At 53.4% G+C, this 26,484-nt stretch overlaps 2 protein-coding genes across 7 annotated transcripts; one reads left to right on the plus strand and one right to left on the minus strand.

The window, feature by feature from the left end:
• Positions 1 to 11,287: 11,287 nt before the first annotated feature.
• On the minus strand, positions 11,288 to 15,830 carry MYD88 (MYD88 innate immune signal transduction adaptor). 3 transcript variants are annotated; one of them, XM_028518235.2, is made up of 5 exons: positions 15,127 to 15,816; positions 14,140 to 14,274; positions 13,584 to 13,764; positions 13,312 to 13,403; positions 11,288 to 13,015 (listed from the first exon to the last, which is right to left on the minus strand). In XM_028518235.2, the coding sequence occupies exons 1-5, from the start codon at positions 15,452 to 15,454 to the stop codon at positions 12,861 to 12,863; spliced, it is 891 nt and encodes a 296-aa protein (XP_028374036.1). In that variant the 5' UTR covers positions 15,455 to 15,816; the 3' UTR covers positions 11,288 to 12,860. The 3 variants fall into 3 exon arrangements, with proteins under 3 accessions (XP_028374036.1, XP_028374038.1, XP_035886402.1); XM_028518237.2 differs by having other exon boundaries at positions 12,851 to 13,015; positions 13,603 to 13,764; positions 15,127 to 15,830; XM_036030509.1 differs by having other exon boundaries at positions 12,851 to 13,015; positions 13,312 to 13,354; positions 13,575 to 13,764; positions 15,127 to 15,829.
• Positions 15,831 to 16,965: 1,135 nt separating this feature from the next.
• On the plus strand, positions 16,966 to 26,457 carry ACAA1 (acetyl-CoA acyltransferase 1). Of its 4 annotated transcripts, XM_028518174.2 has the most exons (12): positions 16,968 to 17,238; positions 17,457 to 17,550; positions 18,451 to 18,508; positions 20,288 to 20,367; positions 20,666 to 20,708; positions 22,449 to 22,547; positions 23,458 to 23,538; positions 24,677 to 24,867; positions 24,986 to 25,165; positions 25,465 to 25,520; positions 25,626 to 25,771; positions 26,114 to 26,457. In XM_028518174.2, the coding sequence occupies exons 1-12, from the start codon at positions 17,062 to 17,064 to the stop codon at positions 26,187 to 26,189; spliced, it is 1,281 nt and encodes a 426-aa protein (XP_028373975.1). In that variant the 5' UTR covers positions 16,968 to 17,061; the 3' UTR covers positions 26,190 to 26,457. The 4 variants fall into 4 exon arrangements, with proteins under 4 accessions (XP_028373976.1, XP_035886401.1, XP_035886400.1 ...); XM_036030508.1 differs by lacking the exon at positions 24,986 to 25,165 and having other exon boundaries at positions 16,967 to 17,238; XM_036030507.1 differs by lacking the exon at positions 22,449 to 22,547 and having other exon boundaries at positions 16,967 to 17,238.
• Positions 26,458 to 26,484: the final 27 nt, after the last annotated feature.

Genomic DNA, 26,484 nt, shown 5'->3' on the forward strand with positions numbered 1-26,484 from the left:
ATAAATAAACAAAGTCTTTTTTTTTTTTTTTACAAAGGAGACTGGCTTCCATCATCCAGAGGGACCTGGGCTCCAGAATTGGTGTTATTTCCCTGGTAAATAGCAGTAAACTATAAGAGAGGGAGGGTTGTCCATGACCTCAGGGCAGAGTCTGCCCCATGGCTACCCATCCAGCAGACAAAGAAGGCATTATCCTACTATTATCAGATTCCTCTGGCTCAGTCTTTTGGAAATAACTTTGTCTCGGGTAGATGCTATCCCAAAGCACCCCCAACCACCCCATGCCATCCTCACACAGAGCATCTAGTCGGACATGAGGTCAGTAAAGTCCACATTGACCCCTTACGTAGAATTACGTAAAAGTGTCCTACAGAATGCTCTGCCCAAGAATTGCACCCACCTAAATTCTAAAGGGAAAAATAATTGGAAAGATGTGGCATCTTTGTGGTAACTACTACAGAGTAGTGCTATAATGGGTCTTCTTAGGCACCCACTAGGCCGTGGGACACAGCCTGACAGCAGGAAAGCGATGAGGAACTAACTGCGTATTGTGCAAGCACAGAGTCAGTCTTCAGACAGTAAAGCTGTACCCACTATCTTGCAGCTGAAAAAAACAAAACCTTTGTTTTCTCAGCGTGTAGTTGGGTAATTTCACCTGTAAGTGTGTGTGCATATGGTCTGTACGGTGTGCTACTGTTTCGCCTGGCAGGAGACTTCCAGAAGGAAGCAAATTCAGAGTGCCGGGCATCCCTCCTCTCCATCCTCCCCAACTCATCCAAGTCTTGACTGGGGGAAGCTATAGAATATCCGAGAAAATTCGGAAACTGTGAAGAACTAAAGAAAATCAGAAGCTTATGGACCGCCTTCCCAGGTATGGCCTGGGGGAGGCTGAGAGTCACTTGGAGAAGCGTTGCACTTGATCTTGCATCGTGTCCGACGTACCATAGGATCAATAATGTAGAAATGACAGAGAGCAGGGTCTAGGCCTGTGAACACCAGGGCGCCACGTCCAGTCCCTCACGGGAGCACAAAGGCTCCCGTGTGCTCCTCATGAGGAGTATTGTGAAGGCTCATACGGAGAGCTGGAGTGAAAAGGCTGCAGAGGCAGGACTTTGTGGAAAATGGTTGGGACCATAGGCTCCGGCTCTGGGTGCTGGTGTTACATTCCAACGCCCAAATGAGGGCCCTGCATCTTAGCAGGGGATCGATTGTAGGACCTCAAGAATGAGGCCAGGCATTTCATGGCAGAAGCAGAGGACACAGTACAAGGACCTGCTCACAGGGGTCCTGTCCTTCTACCACAAGGTCACATGTGAGCATCTCCTATCCCGGGTGCTTGACTCCCAGACACCATATGGCAAGATCAGAGGGGAAGGGGAAGAGACCTGAGACACAGCATTCACAAGAAGTCAGGTGTCAGCATTTACTTGGGAGAGACCAAGTTATACCCGAAGATGCTGTATGTATCGTGTACTGGCAAGCCTCAATCTCCCCTGCCCACTCACCAGGGCGGGGGCTCATGGGAAAGATGAGACTATAGAAATCAAGCTACATTGTCTTTGCACCTCTGAGTTACAGGGTAAGTGTGCAGCATCCCCATTCTAACTTTTCTTGTGCTTTAGACTATAGGGCAGGCATATAATGTGTCCAGATACAGCCAGCCCTTTGGTGAAGCCAGGTACACCCTAACAGCCAGCAGTGGAGTAGAAACAGGGCCCTTTGTGTCAGGGTTAGTAGTGGTCCAAGGCAGATGGTGGGCCCAATGTTCAACAGCAAAGCGAGCAGGGCCCACAGCACAGCGAAGAGGAGACCTTGCAGGACACGGTAGGACTGTGGTCGAATGAGCTCTGCAGGGGACTTGCAACAAACCCATTTCATTAGGACCCCTTTGTTGCCAGCGACAGAAAACCCATTAGGAGGATACTAGCTTTCCTTCTATAACAATAGCCAAAATAGAAATGTGTTTCTCTCTGACATACAAGAGTAAGGACAAGAAGGCCTGGGCGGATACTTCAACGCGATAGTGCCAAGGTCCCAGGCCCTTCCCATCCTGTTTACCATCCCCACAATGCAGCTTCTAGCTCCCAAACATCTAGTCTGCCAACCCTAGCCACACAGGACTTGGTGGTCTTTAGCAGGAAAATTATTCCTGAAGAAAGATGGGGAGCCCTGGCTGATGCGGCTCGGTGGATTGAGTGCTGGCCTGTTGGTCGCTGGTTCAATTCCCTGCCAGGGCACATGTCTGGTGTGCAGGCCAGATCCCCAGTTGGGGGCGTACATGTTTCTCTCCCCCTCTTTCTCCCTCCCTTCCCCTCTCTCAGAAAGTAAATAAATAAAGTCTTTTTTAAAAAGGAAGACAGGGAAGCTAGGTGCTGGGGCCAGTCTTTCCCACAAGGAAGGTGTCAGGCAGGAGGCAGTTCCCACTTTTGGGTTAACGGAATGTGGCTCTGTTCCTTTGGCACTAGGACTTTCAAACCCATGGAGCCCAGGGTGGCAGAGATGGGAAGCACCCAAAATTATGTGTAGCTCTGACCCGGGTGGCTCAGCTGGTTGGGCGTTGTCCTTCAAAGTGAAAGGTCACCACTTAGATTCCTGACCAGGGCACATGCCTGGGCTGCGGGTTCGGCCCCCGGTCCAGGAGCATACGATTGATGTCTCTTTCATGCATCAGTGTTTCTCTCCTCCTCTTTCTCCATCCTCTCCCCTCTCTCTAAAAATAAACTTTAAAAAATTCTTTGAAGTTCATTTGGTAAAGCATGAGGGTCAACCCCTCGTTTAACTCTTATTTCCCCGAGCCGTGCATTCTGGTTTTGGGGAAGATGGCACCCTCTACTTGTTGCTGAGTTAAGGCTTATAAACGGAGACTTTAAACGGGCCAGTCCTCTGTTCCACCAAACTAGCTCTCTCTGGATGGCAGGGTGTGCGGTAAGGCCAGGAATTTTAACACTGTGAGGCCACTGTCACACGTTCATTGCCATAAAAGATGGTGCTTAGCTGGAGGCGGGGTCACGTGGGAGATGACAGCAGTGGAAACTGGTGGGGCCAGCACAGACACTGCAGGCTGGCGGTGGCAACGGGGCACTCCATCCCCACGGTGTGTGTCAGCTCCTATAAAGGCAGGTGACTTTCCCCAACATGTTCAAAGGCACCTGGCTGGTCCCCATTGAAACAGTGCAATGTCAAGGCTCCGCACAGCTTCCAAATAAAAGAGGGGGGCACTCGATGGCAGCCCTCAGGGAAAGGTGAGACCCTAAGTGCCTGTGCGACACCATGAGAACGGCCGCAAGTCGATAACCTCGACTTTCACCTTAAGAGATAGAAAAAAAGTAATTTGAATTCTAAGTACACAGAAGAAAAGAAGGAATAATGACCAGAGTGGAAATCCATGAAGTACTAAACAAAAATCAATGGAGAAACTCAGTGGAACCCAAAACTGATTCTTTGAGAGAAAGCTATACAGTCGTTAAACCTCTAGTCAGACCGATCGGGAATAAATGACCAATATCAGGAGTGAGAGCAGTAACATCACTCCAGTCTTTACAGATATTGAAAGGATAATATGGTGCTATTATACGAACAACTTACTGCCAATAAGTTTAACAACTTAGATGAAACGGACAAATTTCTTGAAATACACAAATCATCAAAGCTTATTTAAGCAGAAGAAACAACAACCTGCATTGAGCTCTGTCTTTGAAGAGTTTTGATTTTGTAGTTAAATCCCTCCTACTAAGAAAACAGTGGCAGTGGCCGGATCAGCTTGGGGAGGGCAACTCCATGCTGTTGAGGCCACACGCAGTCTCCTGCCCTGTCATCACGGCCACTTTGTAAGTGGGTCTGTTGACCAAGCAGCAGGGTACCTGAGGAGGAGACCATGTGATGTCCACAGGTTGGGTCGTCTTGTCTCCTGATTGTTGGGAGTCTCATCTACAATAGATGCCTTTGGATGAGCTTTAGGTGGGCCACAAATATCGTCACACTCTATGTATTGCAAGAAGCCCATCTTCTCCCTGGACCTCCTTTGTCACCAATTTTCTAATCTCTTCATTTCTGAATTCTCGACCATCGGGCCATCATCCTATTAGCCCACTAGTCCAGTTAGATCCGTACCTCTGACAGCGCAGCTGAGTACTGCCCACTGGAGACTCTTCCTCCACCGCTGACTCGCAGAGCCCCTCCAGAGTGGGTTGTGGGGCAACGGCTAATCACTTCCAGCTGGTTCCTGTGTACTCTCATCTGTAAAAGGAGTCTGTGCTTTCCTCTTCTCCACTGGCTCATCTAATAGGGTCCCCTCGAGAGCGTAGGTAGAATGCCAGGCAGTGGCCTTGGATGCAAGAGGAGTCGGGTAGTTCGCTAGCGCCCATCCCAAATCGGTTCAACAAAAGGAGACTTACTGGCTCATGTGTCTGAAAAGTCAAGCTGTAAGGCTTGAAGCAGGGGCTCGGATGAGGTCAGTAGTATCTGGTTTTTCCTCCATGCACAGGTTTCACATACAGGCAGGCTCTCCCATTAATGCTCCAAGGTGGGTCCTGAACTTGAACAGCTTTTTTCATTCAAGCACAAGGGCATCTATCCATGGGTCTCCGTGATGCTGATTGGGTCACATGACATGCCTGAGCCAATCACGGTGCTCAGCCTCAAGGGGCGGTGCTTCCTGTTTAGATCTGTGTCTGGAGCAGGGGCTCAGGGACCTGGTGGCAGGGAACCTGCATGAGGTGAAGAAATTTGGATATTGAGTAATCAAAACCCCACACACAGGCGTACCTCATTCTATTGCACTTCTCTTCGTTGTGCTTCACAGATGTTGAGGTTTTTAAATTGAAGGCCAGATGCTCCACCAGCAAAAGATTACGACTTGCTTTATCGCAATACTCAACTTTGTCTGGAACAGAACCCACAATCGCTCCAAGTTATACCTGTATGCTATGTCTTTCTTCCCAAATGTATGGGGCAGAGCTTTTCAACCTTTCTGTACCTATGAGTTACCTGGGAATCCTGTTAAAGTGCAGAATCCGATGAATTAGGTCTGCAGTGGGGCCTGAGAGTCCTTGTTTCTGACAGGTGATATGGATGCCACTGGCCCAGGCACCACATTTTGAGTATCACGGTTCTAAGATTCACAGCCCCACATGGGAGCCACTTGCCACGTGTGTCTATTGAGTATTTGAAATGTGACTAGTCTAAATTGAGGTGTGCTGCAAGTATAAAACACACTCTGAATTTTGAAGACAGCATAAAAAAACTAAAATTTCATCAATAGTTTTTATAGAGAGTACACTCTGAAATTATATTTTAGATATGTTAGTTTAAACAAAATGCAGGGTCTAGCAGAAGTAACACCTGCTTGAGTGTGGTTGGTAGGGTAATAATATTTGTGTAATCATTTCTAGTTTCGATTTGAACATTTCACCTAAAATGTCATACGGTGTGCTTGAGTGTGATACTGTTATATTACAGAATGACATGCTTATGACTTTGTCATAAAAGATTTTGTGATTAAAAAGGGGTGTTATTTGTGCTGGACTCTGTATATAAAAATTAATTTCACCTGTTCTTACTTTTTCAACACAGCCACTAACAATTGAGAAATATGTGTGTGGCTCGCATATTTCTGTCTCACAGTGCAGCTCTGGAAGGAGGTAACTCAAGGTGGATGAAGCTGATATTCTTAAAACACATTTTTACTTAATCAGAAGAGCCTCACACAATGAAGACCACATACTACTTACCTCGTGGGTTCTTGGACTTGGCCCACCTTCGGTGCCTCATGATCTCAGGGTTAGGTAACTTCAGGTTGAACTGACCTATGAGCGCTCAGGAGGGGGGCCCTGCCGTGGGCCTGGTGATGCTGGATCTGAGGCAAGTGGATGTTTCGGCATCCCAGAGCCCCTCCTCCCAGGCAGCAGCCACTTCACGTCTCATTCTCATTTATGCAGTTGCCTGAAGCAGAAATTACCACTGTGCTTATCGACTTCCCAGATCTATCTGCACATAATCACTAAACCAACCTTCTGCAGAGTCTGGTTTTACCGGTCCTTTCGTGCCCAGACACATGGACCCACTTGCATCCGTATTCCGGGGGCTCCCTGCTGCACCCAGGGGGTCCTGTCGTACCAGTCTACCGGCCTTCGGGTGTGCCTGCCCCTTTCCCTGTCTGTCTAAGTCATTCCCTTACTTAGTTCTTTGAGTCTCGTTCTTTGCCTTCTAGTCTCTACCATACCAGTTCTGCCACATTTCAGAGCTGACCCCAAGGTCATCTGCCTTCAGAAGCCTATTCAGGGCTCCTGGCCACGGAGGCCCGTCTTCAGGGCTTGTAGGGCACTCTGCCTTGGGTGCAAGCCTGCTGGGGAGGGTGTGGGGGCTGCGCTGTCCAATTCCAGAGTTAGTGGAGTTCTCCTGCATTTGTTCCTTTATTTTCCAACCGGGCTTTGAGCTCCTTGAGAACAGAGCCCCGCCTAGTGTCCATTTGCTTTCTGCTTTTGACCTGGCGTGGCTCAGTGGATTGAGTGCGGGCTGCGAACCAAAGTGTCGCAAGGTTCGATTCCCAGTCAGGGTACATGCCTGGGTTGCAGGCCATGACCCCCAGCAACCGCACATTGATGTTTCTCTCTCTCTTTCTCTCTCCCTTCTCTCTCTAAAAATAAATAAATAAAATCTTAAAAAAATAAAATAAAAATTATTGTTTAAAAAACAAAACAAAACAAGGTGGTAGAGACATTCTGGCCAGGATGGGGAAAACAGGGAACCTTGTACACTGTTAAAGCGACTGTAAATTGGTGCAGCCACTATGGAAAATAGTATGGAGGCTCCTCAGGAAATTAAAAAATGGAGCTGCCACATGGTCCAGGGATTTTACTTCTGTGTACGTATCCAAAGGAAATGAAAACACCGTGTCAAAGATATAGCTGCACCTCCACGTTCACAGCAACATTACTTACAACAGCCAGAACATGGAAACAATCTAAGTATTCGACAGCAGGTGTGTAGATAGAGAAGTTGTGACGTGTAGAGTCATCCCTCCATATCTGAAGGGGATTAGTTCCAGGACACACACACACACACTCACACACATAAGCCTCAGATACCCAAATCCACAGATGCTCAAGCCCTGCACGTGAAATAGCACAGCATTTGCACATAACCTACATACATCCTCTCATCTACTTTAAATCATCTTTAGACCATTATGACAGTTAATGCAATGTACACGCTTATGTACATTGTTGTTTATATTGTATTATTTGGGAACAATGACGAGAAAAAAGTCTGTACGTGTTCAGTACTGACACAACTATTGTAGGCCTACCTACACAGTACATGTCAGCAACAACATAACCTTTTAAAAATATATATCTTTGATCTGTGGTTGGTTGACTCCAAAGATGAGGAATTCACATATACAGAGGGCCAGCTGTATCTACAGCAGAATATTATTCAGCTGTTAAAAAAAATGCAATCCTGCCCATTGCAATGACATGTATAGAACGTGAAGGCGTTATGCTAGGTGAGCCAAGTCAGACAATGACGAATACTGTGTGATCTCACTCATCCATGGAATCTGAGCAAACAAACAGAAACCAGACTCGTTGAAAGAGAGATGTGGGTGGGAAGCGGAGGGATTGAACGGAGGTGGTGAGAAGGCCCAAACTTCCAGTACAAGGTAAGTGAATACTGGGGCCGTGATGTGCAGCGTGAGGACCATAGTTGACCCTGCGGTAGGGTACGTCTGAAAGGTGTTACAAGAGTAGAACCTAAGAGTTCTCATTAGCTAGAAAAAAATTTTTTCTTCTCTTTTTTTTTTCTATCTGTGTGAGATGGAGGATGTTAACTGGTGAATCATTTCATAGTATATGTAAGTAAAATCATTATGCTCTACGCCTTGAACTTACACAGTGCTGTGTGTCAATTGTGTCTCAGTAAAACTGGGGCGAGGGATAAGTGGGGAAATTGAGCTTTCTCCATTGCATAAGCACCCATGGGCTTTTGTTATAACTTCATTTTTATGTTAAATTTCTTAAAAACATATATTCTTCAGATAATTATTCAAGAAAATTGCAAGAATAGGGCAGAGAAGTTCCTGGACCTTTCACGCCATTTCCCCCAATGCACACACATCCTCTGTAACTGTAGTACAGTATCAAAACCAGGAACTTGACGTTGGTACTTGGCGTCTGTACAGTGTTCGCCATTTTCATCTCATGCATAGATCTACCCACCACTCCAGTCGAGATGCAGACCTCGTTGTGGTACACCCACTCCCTCCTCCCCCCAACCATCTCTAACTCCTGAAAACCGCTAGTCTGTTCTCCATCTCTATAATTTTGGTAATTTCAAATACGATTTCACTTTGATTTATTTATAATGTTTGCAGAGCATCGCTATGTATAAATATGTACTAGGTGCTCTGGGTATAACACTCTTTGTACCTGACTTACCTAGTTACCAGTTTTTAGTAAGGGATAGAAACCTTTCTTCCCGTGAAGTCTCTTTACTCTCCCCTATTTATAACTGTCTTAAATACTTTCTCTCCGTAAACCGAGAACATCAGATAATGCATGAGGGCGCAGGACCGGGGACACGGAACTGGACCTTGTGGGCTTTGATCTTTTGAGGAAAGAGGAAATCTCGGGGACCGCAGAGTCCCTCCCCCCAGGCAGCAGCCACACTCCATTTCTCCTTTTCCTTCGTGCAGCTGCTGGAAGCAGAAATTACCACAGTGCTTATCGACTTCCCTAATCTATCCCGCACACAGCCCCTGGCCTTTTGCTTGAATCAACAGATATAATTTAGAAAACGCAAGAGGAGAAGCAAAGCACGTTGTATTGACTTATTTTTACTCTCTTGTTCTTCCTTCTTGATGTTGTGAGTTTCTTTTTAAAGCACTTATGTTCCATTTCAAAACTTCCTTTAGCTATTTAAGGGTAGGTCTGCTGTTGACAAATTCTTGTAAGTTTTTCTGAGAATGTCTTAATTTCTTCTTCCCGCTTTTCGCTGGGTATAGGATATCTGAGTTAACAATTTTCTTCTCTGAGCACTTTAAAAATGTTGTGCCACTTCCTTCTGATCTCCATGGCTTCTGATGAGATACTGGATATCACTTAAATTGCCTTTTCCATTATAGGGAAGGTGTTATTGCTCTCTGGCTGCTTACAAGACTTTTGTCTTTATTTCTAGTTTCCAGAAGTTTGACTCTGATGCATCCTCGCATGGATCTCTTTGAGTGACCCTCTTTTGGATTTGATGAGATTCTTGAGTCTGTGCCTTTATGTCTTTGCCATGTTTGGAAAATTTTCAGCCTTATTTATAGGAATACTTTTTAAGCTCCACCTTCTTTCTCCTCTCCTGTTAGTGCTCCAGTGACACAAATATTAGATTTTTCTAATGGTTCCACATATGCCTGAGACTCTTGCTTTTTTTCAGTCCGTTCTCTCTCTGTTGTTTAGGTTGGGCAATTTATATTATTCAGTCTTCAAGTTCACTGATTCTTCCCTCTTGTCCTCTCTGTCCAGTGAGCTTTTTATTTTAGATGGGTTTTTTTTTTCAGTTCTAATATTCCAATTTATTTCTTTATCTCCTGTATTTCTCTGCTGAGACTCTTTATCGTGTGTTTCAAGGATGCTTGTAATTGCTCATGGAAGCATTTTTACACGGGCTGCTTTCAAATCCTTGTCAGATCATCTCAGTGTTGGTGTCATCTCAGTATCTTTTGATGGTCTCTCCTCACTCGCGTTGAGATTTTTCCTGGTCCTTGGTATGGAGAGTGATTTTCAGTCCGGGACACTGGAGTACCATGTTATGAGACTCTGGATCTAATTCAAATCTTCTGTTTTAGCGGGCCTTCTCTGACCCAACTCCTTAATGATTAGGGATGTCCAGCATCCTGTCATATGTATTCATTTGTATATCTTCTTTGGAGAAATCTCTCTTTGTCGTTTGCCCATTTTTAAGTGGGTTGTTTACTTTTGAGTTATATATCATTCTTTATATAATCTGGGCACTACCCTTGATCAGATATAGCACTCCAAGATGTCTTTTTATAACTGGTCTGTTTGAACCAGGATTCAACAAAGATGTACTGTGTTACCACATCATATTGTCTAGTCTGGAGGAAATCCCTCTCCCTGTTTATTTCCCATCGTGGGCTGGTGGCAGAATCCAGGCCCATTGGCGTGTAGGCTTGTAGTTTGGTACTGAACTTTGCTGCTGCGCTCCAAATTTTCCCACTCTTGCCTTTGATTTCAGCGGTGAATTTTCCCTACTAAAAGACAAAAATGAGGGTTTCTCTACCAAAGAAAGGTCCTCGAGGACTAAACCAAAAACAAAGAAGAGGAAGTTTCCGGGTATCCATCCGGGAACCCGCTTGTGTGGAGGCAGGCACTGGAGGAAGGTGGAGGGGGTGTGAGGATCGTCAGATGGGATCGTGGTGAGCACATTGGGATCACCAGCCTGGCCTCAGAGAACAGAGGCTTTCCCCATGATGCACTGGTGTTGCTCAGAGGATCCCCCCACCCGCCCATCCAAGCCTAAGAGCGGACCCAAAGACTGTCCCCCCAACCATGGGTGTCACAAGGCAGATCCTAAGGGTGACCTTGTCCCCCAGGGGACACTGGAGAGGGTGGTCCTACCCAGAGCTGCTCTGAACACTTGGAGCTTTCCTAGGAGTCCCTGAGGGCCCAGGGGTAAGGCTGGGGAGCCTCCAGCATCCAGGAGGCTCAGTAGCCAGGACATGGCAACAGACCATTACAAGAAAAGCTACGGTAGCTGATGTCTGAGCACTCTCAAAGATCACTAGAGTTACCTTTGGGATTAGGATTATGGGTGGTTTTTCTCTTTTATAGTTGCCAAATATTCTTGATTGAACAGTGAACATGAGATGTTCTATTGAGATAGACCAACACCTATGCCAAGGATGACAGACCCATTATTGATAACTGAGCTTCTCCACAGAGATCTGTAACTGGAATGGGGGCTCCCTGACTCCCCCTGGGGCCTAGAACAGCAGCTCCTGCCTGCCGGCTGGGCCAGGGGCCCATTAACATGGCACAATCCCGGGCAGACCAGCTTGACAGAGGCAAGCAGTCTCCCTGGCCTCTGGAGCTGAGGCTGCTATTCCTGGTTCTGCTGCAGCCCTGGTGGTGTCTGGGACCTGTGAGGTGGGGCCCAGCCCTTAGGAAGCTCCTGCTGAACCCACAGGAACCTACTCAATGGCTTACTTTCTCTGACCCAGGAGAGCCTTATCCCAGGTCACTGCTTCCAAACTCCCTCCAGGCGCAAATGAAACCTGCTGTTCCCAAAATAGAAAACTCTTTATTGCAAACCCAGGATATAGGTGAAATGACATAGGCACTTCTTGGCCCTTTGAAATTTTCACAATGCGTACAAAATAGGTGTGAGATACTTTCTTGAAATTGTTTTACAATCCTCCCCACTATAAAGTGGGCATAGGTGCATGGTGGCTAAGTGCTTCATCAAGATCGTGCAGAGGGGCCTTCCGTCCCTCCCCAGACCCCGAGGAAAGGTACCTTGCGCCAGCCCTGCTGAAGGCAGAACAGAGAAGACACATTCTACAGTTAGATTTAGGGTCCCGAGATCTGCTCTGGGAGAGACCTGAGACCATGATATTTTCTCCCCCAAGGAGAGCTAATTTGAACTAATGTACAAAACTCCCGGAGAGGGAGAGAGAAAAACAGCTGTCTGCCTTTGACTTGCTGCGTGGAGGCCAGCAGCTCCCTTCCTTGCTCTGTGCTTTGCTGGAAGCATACATGCTGGCATACTGGGTTCCTTCTGGAGACTGGTTTCAGTGAAGTGGGGGGAAAAGAGGAAAGGAATACATTAAGTGCCCTATCTTTATCCATGGTTAGACCCCCTCAGTGGTGGGACCAGCTCACCCAGCCATACCTGGGAGCTGTACCCAGGGAAGTGTGTGCGCACGTGTGCATGTGCATGGGTGTGTACGTGCCCACAAGCTTTGGGTCAGGAGGCTCTTATGGGATCCCTGTCTGTAAACTGGTCCCAGCAAGCAACTTTGTAAGGCACTGAAGGTACAAAAGGTGGATGGGAAACCTCTCCATGGGTGGCCCAGGGAGGAGGTTTCCTTGCTCACCCCACCACGGTGGCCCAGCCTCAGAACCAACTTGATGCGCCCCTTCCTGTGCCAGGCAGAGCTGAGAGTGTGATCACAGGCACCTGGATGGGTTGAAGTGAAAAGCAGCCCCAGCTGCTCATGTGGGAAAAAGCTGGGAGTGGTCCAAGAGGCAGATAGAGGTGAACCCACAGTGGGGAATCAGGGTCAGGTTGAGATCACCCGGTGCTGGGCCAGTATTTACCCCATGGGGCAGGAGAAAGTGGGATGTGAGATGAGCAACAAGTAGGCACATTGTGTAGAGCAACACTGTGGCAGCAGCCTCCCTGGCAGTGCCGTGGTCGAACAGTACCAGCATACGGCCCTGGCAGCCAGCTCTCTCTCAGCCAAGATCTGTCTCCCCCGGGAGACCCAGAACAAGGCTTCACCATTTCCCACAGTGATCTGAACATTGCTACTGCCTGTTCTCCCCATCCTACTCAGTTCTCAGGTGGAGAAGCTGAGGTCTGAGATGTGCGGATGGGTCAGAGATGGTGCCTTTGGTCTTCCTCTCAGTCCCAGCTGGCACCTCCACTTGCAGCCATTGATTCCGTGCAGGCCCTGAGACGTGATGTCCAGGAATGTACAGTGGCTGTAGATGTGCCTGTGGAGCCGGCATCTCAAGGAATGGACAGGCAAGTGGAGCACAGGATCCCCCTACAACCACAGAGGGAGGTAGGGGCAGGAGCACATATACAGGCAGACAGACACACGTACGCCCAGGGTCCCAAGGCAGCCTTCAGGGCAGGGACAGGGCTTTGGCGAGGCGAGTCCAGAACCAGGACTTGGTGCAGGGGTTGGTGTAGTCACAGACAGTGATGAACCGCAGGATGCTGGGGAACTCTTTCTTCATTGCCTTGTACTTGACAGGGATCAGTCGCTTCTGATGGGCACCTGCAAGCAAGGGGTGCAGAGCTGGCACCAGGCCCTCATCCCACAGTGGGGTGGGACCAGTCCCCAGCCCAGGGGTTAACAGCACTCCCCCTGTGAGTGTATGTGTGCCAGTAGGCATCCCTGGCACACATACACTCACACAAAAGGCACTCACGTGCATGCACAAAAGGCACGCAGGTGGGCAGAGACCTACAGGAGTTCCTTGCTGTTGCACTCATGGTCTTTGGGGAGGAAAGGCCGGCATTCTGAAGCCCCACCCACCCACTCTTCTGTGGCAAGGGCAGGGCTGAGCTTACCTGGCGAGAGGCTGAGTGCAAACTTAGTCTGGAAGTCACATTCCTTGCTTTGCAGGTAATCATCTGAGACAACCACCACCATCCGGCGGCACCTAGGGAAGAGCGGGCAGGCTGTGGGCTCTGTGGTGACCCAGTTCCGCATACTCCCAAGGGATGGCCTTGGGAGGAACCCACTGTGCCCAGGATAGACAGGGGTCCAGCTGGGAAAATCCCAGCACCTGGATCCTTGGGTTTGGTGCATCCACCCACTGCCCCCCAGCCACCTAACCAACCTTTTCTCAATGAGCTCACTAGCAATAGACCAGACGCAGGTGCCAGGCAGGACGTCACGGTCGGACACACACAACTTCAGCCGATAGTTTGTCTGTTCCAGCTGCTGGATCATCTCCTGTACAAACTGGATGTCGCTGGAGCAGTAGCAGATAAAGGCATCAAATCGCTCAGGCATTTGCCCTGGGTGCAGAGCACAGGGGGGATGGTCAGAGCTTTGTCGGAAGGCTGGGGGTGACCCTGGTCCCGCACCCTACATCAACGCTGAGATGACACTACTCAGAGAAAGTGCTCTTCCCAGGAGAGGAAAGATGCGCACCTCCCCACAACCCCTGCCCTGGGCCAAGCCCTGGGTTGACCATGAGACACACACACGATTTCATGAGTGTTTCATATCATTATCCCCCTTTCTTAGGTAAAGAAACAGGCTCAGAGAGGTGAAGGGACTTGCACACAATGCCACAGCCCGTCTGCTTCCAGCATTCACGCTCTAAACACCACAGTGTCCTATGGCCCACCTGTCCCATCTGGGCCAGGGGAGCAGTATTAGGCCCTTACCCATGGGGTCATCGAGGGTGGTGATGCCCGCCAACTCTGCCGTCCGTGGGACACTGCTGTCTACCGCAGCCACCTGTAAGGGCTTCTCAGACTCCTCTTGTTGTTGCTTCAGAATATACTTCTGGCAATCCTCCTCTGTGGGGAAGAGACAGAGTGGGGCAGGCTCCCAGGGGGACCCCATGCCTCTACTCACAGTCGGGATCCAACCCCTGTCCCACCTCCCTGGCCACGCTGTGCTCTAGCGCTTCTCCAGTCCCCTGGCGCCACTCACGGTTTTCAGCTCCCAGAAGCTGAGCTTCCATTTGGCTCTGACCGCCCCAAAGGGAGGTCAATGGTGTTACAGCCCTACAGGAAGCCATCAAGGTCCGGCTTGTATATTTCTGTCCTTTTGCCCTGGCCCCTACTTCCTAGGGCTCCTGAGAATAGAACCCAGGGTCTGCTTCTTCTAGAATCCACGGCTGACGTGAACAGGGTGCTGGGCACGCAAGAAGGGCTCAGGAGACCCAGCGGTTATGTGCATGCGGGCAGAGGCTCCAACCAAGTAAGGTGTGCCTGTCTTTGGGCAGCTGTCCCCACGCCCATGCAGGAAGCAGCTCATGTCCTAGGGAACCTGAGGTTTCCAAGACTCTCAGTTTTCAGACCCCCACCTGCCCTGTTGCTGTACCTGAAGCAACCCAAACTCCGCCCCCCACCCCACCCAGGAGGGCCCGGATTCTGACTCCCACCCTACGTGAAAGCTTTTGCCTAAGCTGTTTTCTCTAGTTCTGTACCTCTCTGGGCCTCCACCTCCTTCCTCTAGACTCCCCCATCCTGGGTATTGAAAGAGGGAACTGGTCCCCCGCGGTTCCCCCCTGCGGAATGCCTCCCCACGCTTCCCCCCAGGAAAGGAGGGTCTCACCAAGGGAGACTGCTCGCTGAAACCAGCGAAGCCCTGCTCCCCCACCCCTCGCCCCCAACCCCGGGGGCCGGCAAAGAAGGCGTCCTCACCGATGCTGGGCCCCAGTTCCAGCAGCACGTCGTCGCGGCCCAGTTTGGCGAGCAGCTCCAGCAGACGACCCACCGAGGCGCCGGGACGTCCCTGCCAGTCGTCCAGCAGGCTGCCCGTGGGGTCGTCGTGCCTCTCCAGCCGCCGGATCTCCAAATACTCGAAACCCATCTCCTCTGCCAGCGCTGTCCAGTCGGCAGCCACCTGCGCCCGCACGTTCAGGAAGAGCGACAGTCGGCGCCGCACTCGCACGTTGAGCGCGGCCAGAGGCAGGGAGGACATGGAGGGAGAGGGGGGCGCGGACCCCGCGCCCGGGACCCCTGCAGCCATGGTGGGCCGCCCTCGAGCTTCCGCACTGTGGAGTCGAGTGTCCGGCCCGCCCGCACTTCCTTCTTCCCCTCCGACACCCGCTGCTCCGCCCCGCCAGTTTCCCTTTCCGAGAAGCGCCGCCCTGCCCTTCAATCCGGAGCACCAGCAGAGGCGCAGAAGTGGAAGGGTCCCACCTTGCGTTGGATATAGGATAAGGGCACTGGGTACTTGTCTCTTGAGGTCTGGGCAGGTCCACCGCCCTGTGCTCGGGGCGGGGATGGGGGGATCTGGTGCGAGCCGAGAGAAATGCCGATCCTTCTTCAGGGGTTGTAGGAAACAGGGGCCTTGCTCTTTGAGATCCGGTGGAATCACATCTTTCCAATGGGGGAATCTAAGGGGTTCACGCGGTCCTGCCCTTGAGGGTGGAGGGCAGGAGGCAAGTGAGGAGGTATCGGTTCTGCCTACCCTCCCTCCCCCCATCTCCTGGGAACACATAGATCTGCCTCTAGGAGTTTCGGGAGTCCCCCCCCCCCCCGGCTGTACACTCAGAGGTAGAGGTGGGAAAGCGCATACGGCTTTCCGGAGTCTGAGGCATGCCACGGCCCTGCCCTTCAAAGGTGGGGGGAGGGGGGCGCAAAACCCTACCCTCGGGGATTAGAGGTAACAGGGCGCCCTGGCCTTTGGTGTCTGGGGGAAGCGCAGTACTACTTTCTGGGAAACTACTCTCTAGGAAAACACATTGCTATCGGGAGTGTAGGGAGCACCTAGCCTTGCTCGTTAGGATTGGGGGAGACTCAGCCCTGACCTGGGAGCTTGGTTCATGCGTTCATTCTGTAGGTATTTATGAATTACCTACTAAGTGTCAAGAACATTGCAGGCACCACGGATACAGGGTCTCTCCCTGACTTGGCGTGGACGTGGGCACTAATCATATCACCCCAAATAATTGTAAAATTGGTAAAAAAAAATAATAACTGTATGGTGCTCTACCTCCAGATAGGGAGCTTGTCACATCTCGGCACTTTTGTACAATCCATTCTCCTGCTGCCCAGGATCCCAAATTTCCTCAATCTTCTCGAATGATTTCCCATAAGAGCCCATGCACGTCGGTGTAGGGCTCTGTGGTAATTATTTATGCCCCCTAGTTTAGGTGCTGAGATCCAGGGGACAGCAGAAAAGACTAGGAATGGGAAGGAGGGATTCGAGTCCGGACAACCTTTCCAAGCAAAAAACCATGGGCAGAGCACTTCGCGGTCCCGCCTCGGGTTTGGGGGCGGGGGGGGGGGGGGTGTCAGCGTTTCTGGGCGGGGCTTCCGAGATGTCCACCCTCTGCTTGGCAGCCATAGGCTACAGCAAGCAGGACTTTGAGTGGAAAGACCCTTTCGGAGGTGACAGCGGCCACTGCTATAGGTGGTTTGGTTTGGGGTGGGGCGGGGCTTAAGGCAGAATCTCCTTCTGGTTGGCTGAGGCAGGGGGTGAGCGGGACCTTGGGAGGGAAGAGCAGGTCAGTCCACAGGGCTGTGGGCGGTATTTATATTTCTGGGGTGAAGTCGGGGTGGCTGCAGGGTTTTGGTTCCGGTGGTCTTCCGGGTGTGCTAGTCGGGGCGTCTACCGGGTCTAGCTGCGTCATGCAGAGGCTGCAGGTGGTGCTGGGCCACCTGAGCAGCCAGCCTTCTTCGGGCTGGAAGCGGGGGCTGCACGCCGCGCGGTGTGGGAGCCGCGCTCCGCAGACGTCGGCCGAGGACGTGGTCGTGGTGCACGGGCGGCGCACCGCCATTGGCCGAGGGCGCCGCGGCGGGTTCAAAGTGAGACCCTGGGTCCGGGCTTCACGAGCGAGATGGCGGCTGGGGGCGGGCTGGAGTCTGGCGTCTCTGCCTGGTTCCCTTTGGCGCCCGAGTTGGCTCCGCTCCCGAGCTCCGACCACTCTGCTTCTTTGGGTTGAGCAGCGGGGGCGGGTAGCGGGGGCCTTGGGACCTCGTGAAGTGGCGGCATGGGGTCACCGCGGCCACTCTTCCCACTGCAGGACACCACCCCTGACGAGCTTCTCTCGGCCGTCTTGACCGCGGTTCTCCAGGACGTGAAGCTGAGCCCGTCCCAACTAGGAGATATATGCGTGGGTGAGAATGCTACCCGGACCCGGGGCTCGATCCTCGTCGTCCTCCTATCCCGCTAAAGTCCTCAGATATGTCACCACCCTCCAGGTGTTTTCACTGAGGGGTGTGTCAACGGACTGGACAACGACGAATTTGCCTTTTTAGGGCTAGCCTTCGCCCCTCCAAGCACATTCTGCACATTAAGTATGATACAAAGCAGGGCTCTCAAGTGACATTCTAACGCCAAGACACTTGGCACAGGGGGTTGGGAACACCCCAGGAGATGGGAAACTATAGGGCTCTCTATGGATCCTGACATCCATTTTCTGCCAGGACGGAACAAGCAGAACATCAAAAACGATCTTGTCCAGTCCCTCACAGATGGAGAAACTGAGGCCGGGGCGAGTTTGCAGCAGAGCTTTGCATCTGAATCCAGGGCCTCTGGACCTTCCGTCAGCCCGTTTCTCCCACCTCTGCTCTTCTGGCCTCAACATAATGGGGCAAGAGTCTTATTATGTAATGTGTAGGTCACCGCCCCTAGGTCAGAAATCACTGTTCCGCCCACGGAGTGACAGCAGGGATTGGCACAGGACAGCTGGGGAGGGGTGCATTTTCAGAAACCCCATTTCCCTGGCAGAACCAGCTCGTTAGCAGCGTGCCCACTGCGTGCTGATTTGGAAAGGCAGGGTGCGTGGGCGAGGGAACCTGGCGCCCTCAGGGGCCGGGTTTAGTGTGTGACCAGGACAAGCTGCTGTCTACCTCGGTCCCCCCGCGCCACACCTTGAAATTCCAGGGCCCCCAGGGAGCCTGCTGAGGGCTTGTGTTTCTGAAGAGAGGTGTGGCATGTCCGCTCTCTGATATTCGCAGGTACACCTCGGTGCCCAGAACACCACTGAGCACTGAGCAAAGGTTTGTTGTCCACAGGAAATGTGCTTCAGCCGGGGGCCGGGGCAGTCATGGCCCGAATTGCCCAGTTTCTGAGGTAAACTTTTCCAGTTCTGGCTCTGGGTTGGCCATTTTGGCTCTCGAGTGGGCTCAGGCCTCAGGGAACTCAGCTTGTGGACGGGAGAGGATCTGGTCGGACACCAGACCTAGAGGCAGCTGGGGTCCTCAGCACCCCGCTCTCGTGGACCCTGCCTTGCTCCTGCTTCGAAGGGAGGACGTGTTACCTGGCCCTGGGCCAGGACAAACAGGGTCTTTGGGACTGTAGCAAAGAGTTTCTGTGACCTGATTTTCAGCCAGAGTCAAATTGTTGCTTTGCCTTTTGTAAGTGCTGTTTGGACTCTGGCCTCTTTTGCTGGGTGAATAACTAAGCAGGGTGATGTTCCGCTTCTTTTGCCAGCTGAGCAGGCAGCAACCTTTCGGGCCTATCTTACCTGGTACACTTGCCCTTGTCTTGCTGTCCTAAGACAGAGGAGGAATGCTTAAATTATCTTCCCATGAAGATTTGAGAACCTCTTAGCTTTGTACTCACAACTGCATAAAGAAGAAAGAATGGGAACATAGGCCAGTGAAGGAACGGGAAGATTGGCAAAACCTCTAGGGACTACTAGGAAAGGTTCAGACTGCTTAGGCCTGAAGTTCAAGGACTCCCAGGATCTGGCTCCAGACTTGCCTTCCAGCCCTATCTCCCAGCTGCTTACTGGCCTTGACTCTTCCTCCTTCAGCCAACCTATCTGCCCATTATTCCCGGTGCTAGTCATTCTGTCCCCTTGAAGGGCTGTCCCTACCTCCTCTCTGTACCCTAGCTAAACCCTGCTCAAGCATGGTTTCTCCATTCATCCTGACTTCCCTGAGCGAGGGTCCCTTCCTCTCTGGGAGTGAGCCACGTGCTTCCTTGGGATGTGCTTTGCCATCTCGCTCCGTTCTTTCAGCCTCTGCTAGTTGATTCGTTTTCTGTGTGTTGGTCAGGCATCCTATTGGACACTGCATTCTAAGCATGTCAGCATCCCTCCGGTGGTGGCTAGTACTGAGTAGGTGTCCAGTGAACATGTGGTGGGATGGGTGAAGGGGTGGTGACTCGGAAGTTAGGGGACCCAGCAGGCTATTTACCTGGGAGGGTCTCAGTAGAGCCTGCTGCACACTGGAATCACCACAGTGCTTGGACCCCATACAGTTTAGTCCATGGGCCCTGAGATTTCCCTAGGGCTTTATACCCTTGGCCAGGGCAATTACATCAGGACAGGCAGCCCTACCAGGTTCCAGGGCAGGGACCGGGGGGAGCCTGGGAAGACCCACCAGAACAAAGTATATTGGGACACCTGGTACCCAGCAGGGTCTTTGACCAGCTGGGAGCAAGCTTTCCAGAGGGAAGGGGAACAGAAAGGGTGAGCCACGTGGTCACTAGGAAGGCAGGCCTCATACTTGAGACATATCTTTTGCTCTGGTTCTCTGTCCCAGAAATAAGTCTTCTCTGTTCTTTGCCTCCCTCACCCTGTATAGTTTTCATTTTTGAACCTTCGAAGGGAGAGAAAGAAGGAGCCCTGTGGCCTAACCAGCCTTCCCTTTGCCTTGGGCTGCACTTGGCCTTGGTTGCAGAGCATCACAGGATGGGAGGGCATGTGCTCGTGGGGCCCTGGGGAGCAACTGCCCGTAGGTCTGCCCACTAAGGATCCGGCCCGGAGCGGGAAAAGGGCTGCTGGGTGTGTTCCCCTGGCTTTGCGCCCGCTGGTGGGGGAGTCACGTCCAAGAGCACAGGCCTGCTCTCTATGTGAGCCTGGCGGGGCAGGGCAGCTGACTGTGGTCTCGCCTTCTGTTTCAGCGACATCCCAGAGATGGTGCCTTTGAGCACTGTCAACAGACAGTGTTCCTCGGGGCTCCAGGCAGTGTTCAACATCGCTGGTAAGTCGTGCCTGGGTGGGTGCCCATTGCTGCAGCCTAGCCTTGGTCCTGACTCCGTGAATTAGGGTCAGCAAAGTCACTATCCACCGGGCAAGCAATAAGGATTTCTGCGAGGACTCTCCTCGTGGACAGATAAGGAGAGCCCCTTGCTGCTACCCCCCAGCCTTTGCTGGACACCCCTGGGTCTTCCATCTCTGAGGCTGGGGCCCTGTGTTAGAGACCAGGTAGGGAGGAGGCTGCCCGTTCCCAGAACAGGTGGACTCTGTTGAAGGATGTTTATGAAATGCTTTTGTTGCAGGTGGCATCAGAAATGGGTCTTATGACATTGGCATGGCTTGTGGGTAAGAATTTCTTTCTGCCAGAGCTTCTTAACCAGCTCGTAACAATTACACTAACATCTATCACCTGAGTCGTCAGAGGTCCACAAGTTCAGAATGTTCCCCTTCAGGCAGCTTCCTGGGAGAGAGTTCCTCCAAATTCAGCTCAGAAGTAGCCTCCAGCTCTGGTTGCTCAGGGATGGTTCGCGCCTCTCAGCGTTAGTGGGGAGGGGAAGTGGGCTTCTCAAAGCTTGCTTTCTCGGAAGTCTGCCCGGCTGGAAAATGTGGGCAAGCATCGAGAGATGATGGAGCTCTCTGGTTTCCTCCCGTGCCCTTGTTCATTCATGCTGCTGCCGAGGGAGAAGGGGCGGTTTTGGTTCCCTAAAGCCAGGGAAGCCGGGGACAGCTGCCGGCTGTATCACTTGTTAGCTCACTCTCCTAGGCTGCCCCCCGTCCCCCTCTCGGGTGCCCAGGTGGAAACTTCAGGCTGCCTGCTGGGTTCCGAGGGGCACGATCAGATCTGTGGTGGTGTGGTCTCCGTCAGCTTTGGCTCCATCTCTGGTTGCAGCCTGTGGAGCTGCAGAAGCTATACTGGGCAGTGTCACCCCAGAGGGGAAGGGCATGGAGTCCAGGCTTGGTGGCACCTGGGGCTGGGAGCACAGGCCAAGTGAGGGCTTCAGCAGGCCGGGATGAGGGGGCAAGTGGCCTCTTTCAGTTCCTCTTAGTAGCGTTTCTTCACTGGCACATGGCTGGGCTGTCTCAGGGCTATGCCCCCCTCCTCCCCCCACACACACTGGGTTGTACTGCTCTGTGTCTGTGGCTGTAAATAAAACCAAAGACCACATTGCAGGGACTTGAGCTGGATCGGGGCCACTGCTCGGTCTGTTCTCTGACCCGTCTCTCATGTCTCATTGTATTGGGAGGGGTCTGGGTAACTGGAGAAGGCTGGTGCCTTCGTGACTTCCTTAGAGGTCACCTGAGGGCCCCCCAAAAGTTAAAAATGCTGTCACTAGGGTATTACAGGTCTGAGCCAGGTCTGCCCCCTGTGTCACAGGCTGACTGTTCGTGTTGGCTTTGATCGTGAAGACTAGCCCGGAACATCCTAGTTGGGAGTGGCTCTGGGGCCAGACTCCCTGAATTTGGGTCCCGGCTGAATGACCATGGGCAGCGTAGCCTCTCTGGGCCTCCGTGTCCTTGCCTATTACATGGGGGTAGCTGCTTCAGCGCTGCCGAAGTTGGTGAGGTTAAACATAACAGCAGCTAACGCTCTGTGGCACATACGTGACTGACACTGTTTGAAGTGCCCAGTAAGACCTGCAAAACCATTTCCGGGCACATGATGAGTGCTGGGTGAGGGTTATGGTTCCCCAGCTCCTTGAAGCCCTTTTGACCACCCCAAACTGAGATTTCGCCTTCCTCTCAGCTCCTAGCACCTCCTCATCCAGGCAGGTCCCGTCGCTCTTTGATCTGCGGCTTTCACACATCTCATCTCTTCTCTCCTCTCCTCTGGACGCGTGGTCCCTGAGGGTGTGGCCGGGCTTGTTGGACGTGTTCCCCGTCTGTGGCCCACACCAGGCTGAGCCGCAGGAGGGGCTGCCTTAGGGACGCCTGGCCGGCTGGGAGTGTGCACTGGGCAGTGCTGTGTCCTGCACCCCCAGCCCTGCCTCGCCGGCCAGTGCTGCTTGGGGCTCCCTGGCTGCTTCTCAGCACTTGTCAGACACACAGCTAGTCCTGCCAGCGTCACCTCCTCCTCCTCCTCCCCAGGGTGGAGTCCATGTCCATGGCTGACATGCAGAATCCTGGAAACATTACTTCCCGCTTGGTGGAGAAGGAGAAGGCCAGAGACTGCCTGATTCCTATGGGGTAAGTGTCCCCCCCGCAGCTGTGCACCTGCACGCCCCCCACCCCCAGCCGGGCCCGGGCACGGGGCACAGGTGCTCTGATCATCTTGCGGCCAGTGGTGCCCACCCTGGCCTCCCGCTTTCAGGCTCTGCAGGGACTCTGCAGATGGGACCTGATGCTGTCCCTGACTCCCCCCCGAGGCCCCCCGGGTCCTCTCTGGGCTGCTGGGCTTCCAAACATGGCCTAGCCTGGTACTCCCTGCCTGAGGGGTTCAGTCACCCGAGGGATAATGGCAGCTGCACCCCGAAACCTAGGAGAAACAGGAAGTTGAGGAATTAGGAAGTTTTTGGTTACTGGACACGCTGGCGAGGGAACTTGGGCCCCAGCAGATGCCACATGGAAAGCGTGTTGTGTTTGCCTGGCACGTCAGCTGTGCTGCCAGCATCGCTGAGCTTCTGGGCCACCCCCAGAGTCCACGGGCAGGGCGTCCTGGCTCCACCTGAGGCTCAGAGAAGGGCGTGGCCCCTGCCATACCTCCATGTGCAGTGGCTGCATCTCCAAGAGAAGCCCCTAAAGCCAGGAGCCCAGGCCAGAAGGCCTCCCTGTGGCTCTGGGTTCCCAGGAAGATTGGGTGTGATCTTCCCCGAGGAGACTTGGGGGTTTTCGTCTCCCACTTTAAAGGAGTTTTCCTGAGGCATAGAAGCTGGCCTCGAGAAGCCAGTTAGTGCCCGCTCCCCACCCTCATCTGCCCTGTTCTGGTCTCTGGTGTACGAGCTTCTTAGGATCAGGGTGACCCCGTCTGTACCCGTCCACACCCACTGAGTCATAATCCTGTCTCTGGCACGGACTGGCCTTCCAAGCACAGCTCCCCAGCCTGGCCGGTGCCCAGGCCGCCAGACCTCACCCACACTGTTTGCCGTTTGTCTTCTAGGATAACCTCGGAGAATGTAGCTGAGCGGTTTGGCATTTCACGAGAGAAGCAGGATGCCTTTGCGCTGGCTTCCCAGCAAAAGTGAGTGTTGCTTGGGGTGGAGTGTTGAAAGGCCAGAGAATGGGGTGTGGAGACTGGCCTGACGGGTCTCAGGGGCAGCCGCCCTTAGGCTGCAGCAGGGCGGTGAGTAGCTTCCAAGCCTCGTGCCTCCCAGGAGGGAGAGACAAGCAGGAGCCAGGGCCACTGTGCGTTGCCAGAGCTTCCGTGTCCTCCTGTTGTCTGTTCACCTTGAGTGTCTGCTCCCTGCTGGGCCTCAGCTTCCCCATCCAGTCACGGGGGGTGTACTGAGGGCCAGGACTGTTCTCTGACTGCTGTGGTTTGGTGGGGCCCCTCTGGACAGCCTGGAGTGTGGGGCCGGCGTTGCTGGGGACCCAGGCATCCCAGCCTCTGGACCACTCCTGGGTCTGGGGTGGCATCCAGGGGCTGGGGATGGCCTCAGAGGAACCCCAGCTGCCCGGGTAGAGGACAGCAATGGAAGGCAGTGATGTCTGGCTGGGTGGGCTTCTCTGAGGCAGTGGTTCTTAGACACTTGGGGTCAGGTAGTCACTTGAGAATTTGGTGAAAGCTGTGGATTCTTCCCAGGGGAATGCCCCAGGCACTTAGCATTTTGCATCTGATGCCAAGGGTCACGCTAAAATGCCCTGTGTTTTTACACTGTTTCAATACTAAGACTTACCAGGTAGATTAGTGTGTGTTGTTTTAAATCAGTGAAAACTGGGGAGCAGGTGACACAGAGCTGTCGAGATCAGACAGGAAGGCTGGCAGAACCCAGCACAGATGTGCCTGGAGGCTCCGACCTCACTTTGGCATAGAGAGCCCAGCAGGCTTCGTCCCTCGTCCCTGTGGGTGTCAGGATCAGCTGGCAGCCACCACCCCCATTCTTCCTCTGCCCCCTCCCCCAAGGCTGGGGCTGGTGGGGGCCTGAAGGTCTGAGGCCGATGGTGAAGAAGACCCCCAGAAGGCCTTGGGCCTCCCACACCCGGGGCCAGGTCGGGGTAGTGGGGAACCCACACCAGTCCCTCCGAACTCCCCCAGGGCGAGCGTGTCCCAGCATCTGGCAGTCTGGGCTTACGTGTCTGTCCCATGGGGAGGAGGTGGAGGCACAGAGGGACCCTAGGAAGGACGGAAGCCTGAGCCTGGCTGTCCCTGGTGCTGGCAGGGCGGCCAGGGCCCAGAGCAAGGGCTGTTTCCAAGATGAGATTGTGCCTGTGACCACCACGGTCTATGACGACAAGGGCACGGAGAGGAGGGTCACCGTGGCCCAGGACGAGGGTATCCGCCCCAGTACCACCATGGAGGGCCTGGCCAAACTGAAGCCTGCCTTCAAGGACGGTGGCTCTACCACTGCTGGTGAGACGGGGCCGGGGGAGCCGGGAGGAAGGGGCGTGTCCATGTGGGTGTTCTCTGGGAGGGCTGGGCCTCCTCGGTCCTGCTCTAAGGCCTCCTCACCCCTGCCGTCTGTCTCTAGGAAACTCGAGCCAGGTGAGCGATGGGGCAGCTGCCATCCTGCTGGCCCGGAGGTCCAAGGCAGAAGAGTTGGGCCTTCCCATCCTGGGGATCCTGAGGTCCTACGCAGTGGTTGGGGTTCCACCTGACATCATGGGCATTGGACCTGTGTACGCCATCCCTGTAGCTTTGCAGAAAGCAGGTAAGGCGGCGCTTCACACTCTGAGATGGGAAGCGAGATGTGGATCTCACTTCCGCCTCTTGTGCTGTGGCCAGAAGGGGGTGGGCCTGTGGGTGCTGCAGAGTGGAGGTGGGGCCGGCTAGTGCCCCTACCCCAAGCCCTTCCTGACCCCACAGCTGGGACCCACACATTCATCCAGAACAGACAGACACACCAGCCAGCCTACTGGCCAGGGATGGGGTGGGGTCCCAGGAGACTGAGAGTCCTGCTAAGGGTAAGGGGCTGCCGGGTCAGCTCAGGTCTTTCTCCCTCGCCTGCAGGGCTGACAGTGAATGACGTGGACATCTTTGAGATCAATGAGGCCTTTGCAAGCCAGGTGAGCCTGTTTCCCAACACTGCCTGGGCCCCGAGCAGCCCAGCTGGTGCCAGGGGCGCACGGGACCGGGAAGGGAGCTGCAGCTGATGCGCTGCCTCCTTTCAGGCCGTCTACTGTATAGAGAAGCTAAAACTGCCCCTCGAGAAGGTGAACCCTCTGGGGGGTGCCGTGGCCTTGGGCCACCCACTGGGCTGCACCGGGGCTCGACAGGTCATCACACTGCTCAACGAGCTGAAGCGCCGTGAGAATAGGTGAGGCTGACTCCCCAGGGGGGTGTCCTGGGGGATGCCCAGGCTAGGGCACCCGAGGGGAGCAGGGGGCGGTATAATTGCACACACTCTGCATTAAGGACGCAGGGGTATGACCCCCACTTTCCATGAGGGCCAGCTGCGAAGGGCACCCTGGCCTGCGGCAGGCACCTGCCACCTCGTGCGTGCCTGGGTGGGCAGCCAGGGAACTGCGTACCCACAGATGTGCAAACTCTGCCCACGGAGGCCGTGGTCCACCCAGCTCCGCCTGGTCTGGACAGGTCTCGGGGGCGGGGCTTCCGCCCTCTGTGCCTGCACCCAGCCAACACAGCGTTGCCCCCACAGGGCCTACGGGGTGGTGTCCATGTGCATAGGCACCGGAATGGGGGCCGCCGCCGTCTTTGAATACCCCGGCAAGTGAGCGAGGTGCCACCCAGGCTGTCCCTCGGCGGGGAGAAAGCGACGCTGCAGAAGCGGTGCCACGTGGGGAAGCTCAGCACTGGCGGGTGTGATGGCAGTGGGCCAGTCGGGGCACTTTGGTTAATTTGGGAAATGTGAACACCCATGACACACTACAGGCATGGGTGAGGTGCCAGGTCACCCAGGCCACAGGGGCCACTGTGTAATTCCCGGGGAAGGGGCCTTTTGGATGAGGAGTGCAATCGACATAGTAAATGTGTGTTATCTCATCTGGGTGGCTGTGGTTTGTCCCAAGG

Source organism: Phyllostomus discolor, chromosome 7, assembly GCF_004126475.2.
Source record: "Phyllostomus discolor isolate MPI-MPIP mPhyDis1 chromosome 7, mPhyDis1.pri.v3, whole genome shotgun sequence".
Lineage (NCBI taxonomy): Eukaryota > Metazoa > Chordata > Mammalia > Chiroptera > Phyllostomidae > Phyllostomus > Phyllostomus discolor.

Bases quoted from the DNA above. Each gene is read 5' to 3' on its own strand.
- MYD88 (XM_028518235.2), bottom strand. From the start codon at position 15,454: ATGGCTGCAGGGGTCCCGGGCGCGGGGTCCGCGCCCCCCTCTCCCTCC. The intron at 13,765-14,139 runs GTAAGGGCCTAA...CTCTGCACCCAG, and splicing joins CACCCTCGATGACCCCATGG to GGCAAATGCCTGAGCGATTT. The intron at 13,016-13,311 runs GTAAGCTCAGCC...CCTTGCTTGCAG, and splicing joins TGCACTCAGCCTCTCGCCAG to GTGCCCATCAGAAGCGACTG.
- ACAA1 (XM_028518174.2), top strand. From the start codon at position 17,062: ATGCAGAGGCTGCAGGTGGTGCTGGGCCACCTGAGCAGCCAGCCTTCT. The intron at 17,239-17,456 runs GTGAGACCCTGG...TTCCCACTGCAG, and splicing joins GGCGCCGCGGCGGGTTCAAA to GACACCACCCCTGACGAGCT. The intron at 23,539-24,676 runs GTGAGTGTTGCT...TGGTGCTGGCAG, and splicing joins GCGCTGGCTTCCCAGCAAAA to GGCGGCCAGGGCCCAGAGCA.